This window comes from Cebus imitator, unplaced genomic scaffold, assembly GCF_001604975.1.
Source record: "Cebus imitator isolate Cc_AM_T3 unplaced genomic scaffold, Cebus_imitator-1.0 Scaffold318, whole genome shotgun sequence".
Classification (NCBI taxonomy): domain Eukaryota; kingdom Metazoa; phylum Chordata; class Mammalia; order Primates; family Cebidae; genus Cebus; species Cebus imitator.
Window position 1 is genome coordinate 2,056,909 of NW_016107633.1, and position 1,582 is coordinate 2,058,490.

The window sequence follows — 1,582 nt, forward strand, 5'->3', positions numbered from 1 at the left end:
CATTGCACTCCAGCCTGGGTAACAGTGCGAGACTCAGTCTCAAAAAAAAAAGTGCCCAGTGTGGTGGTGGCACATGTCTAGAGTCCCAGCGACTTGGGAGGCTGAGGTGGGATGATTGCTTGAACCCAGGAGTTCCAGGTTATAGAGAGTTATCGAGACACTATCTTCAGCCCGGATGACAGATGTTATCTCAAAATAAATAAATAAATACTTAAAATTAAAATTTAAAAAAGGAAGTAAAAGATATGCACATTATTACGTATGTCATTTACAATCAACTGTGTTATTTCCATAGTTCAAGAATACAAATTCATGTAAAAAACTTCAGTGGGAAAACAACTTTCGATTTTGGTTTTGATAACTTGAGTTATGTTAAATGTAATGATTCCAGTCTTCTCCATGGCACATACCTTGAACAGGCATCTCTCCGAGCAACTCTGCCCGTTTGGAGGCATTCAGTTGGTGCTTACTGTGTGTCCCTGGGTCAGGCGTTGCCTTTCCAGCGGACTCTGATAATACCTGCAGTAAGTGTGAGTTCTCGGCGGTGGCGGCCACCATGGGTCTGAAATAATGCACTGGTCGATAGTGTCTTGGCAACTCCGGGGGTGGATAGATCTTAACAATATAAGACAAAACCCAGAAAATACAGGTTGTAAGATCATGTTTGATTTAATCAGGAAAACATGTTAACTCTGAGCCTTGCTAACCCCGCCCCTTCCCGGGTTAACATCCAGCAGACAGGCAGCACAAGAACAGGCGGGCCAGAGGTCCAGCCAGCATTCCCTCTGTACCTGGAGGGTCACGAGAGCCACCGTGTTCCAGGGATCAGGCATTTTGAATATCCTCCCACCCATTTCTATTTTTTTTTTGAGACGGAGTTTCGCTCTTGTTGCCCAGGCTGGAGTGCAATGGTGCAACCTCAGCTCACCGCAACCTCCGCCTCCTGGGTTCAAGCGTTCTCCTGCCTCAGCCTCCCTAGTAGCTGAGATTACAGGCATGCACCACCACGCGCTACTAATTTTGTATTTTTAGTAGAAATGGAGTTTCTCCGGGTTGGTCAGGCTGGTCTCAAACTCCCGACCTCAGGTGATCTGCCTGCCTCAGCCTCCCAAAGTGCTGGGATTACAGGCGTGAGCCACCGCATCCAGCCTCCTCCCACCCGTTTCTACAGAGAGAAGCTAATCTGCCTGTTTTATAGGATGAGAACAATAAAGATGATAATAGATCAGAAATGTGAGGGCCTACAGACAGGGCAGGCCCACTGTACATAAGAAATCTAGAAAAGTACCATTCAAAGCATAAAAGAAAAATAATGACTGGATGCAGTGTTTCACTCCTATAATCCTAGCACTTTGGGAGGCCAAGGTGGGAGGACTGCTTGACCCCAGGAGTTCATGACCAGCCTGGGCAACATAGTGAGACCTCACCTCTACAAAACTAAAAAGAATTTTTTTCTTTTTCCTTTTCTGAGACGGAGTTTCGCTCTTGTTACCCAGGCTGGAGTGCAATGGCGCGATCTCGGCTCACCGCAACCTCCGCCTCCTGGGTTCAGGCAATTCTCCTGCCTCAGCCTCCTGAGTAG

The 1,582-nt window shown here is 47.0% G+C and overlaps 1 protein-coding gene across 1 annotated transcript in view; it reads right to left on the bottom strand.

The window, feature by feature from the left end:
- GPATCH1 (G-patch domain containing 1) overlaps positions 1 to 1,582 on the bottom strand; it is a 51,447-nt gene that overhangs the window by 22,093 nt on the left and 27,772 nt on the right. Inside the window, exon 10 of the mRNA XM_017504246.2 lies at positions 411 to 615. Coding sequence (XP_017359735.1) covers positions 411 to 615 — 205 coding nt within the window. The remainder of the gene's footprint in view (positions 1 to 410; positions 616 to 1,582) is intronic.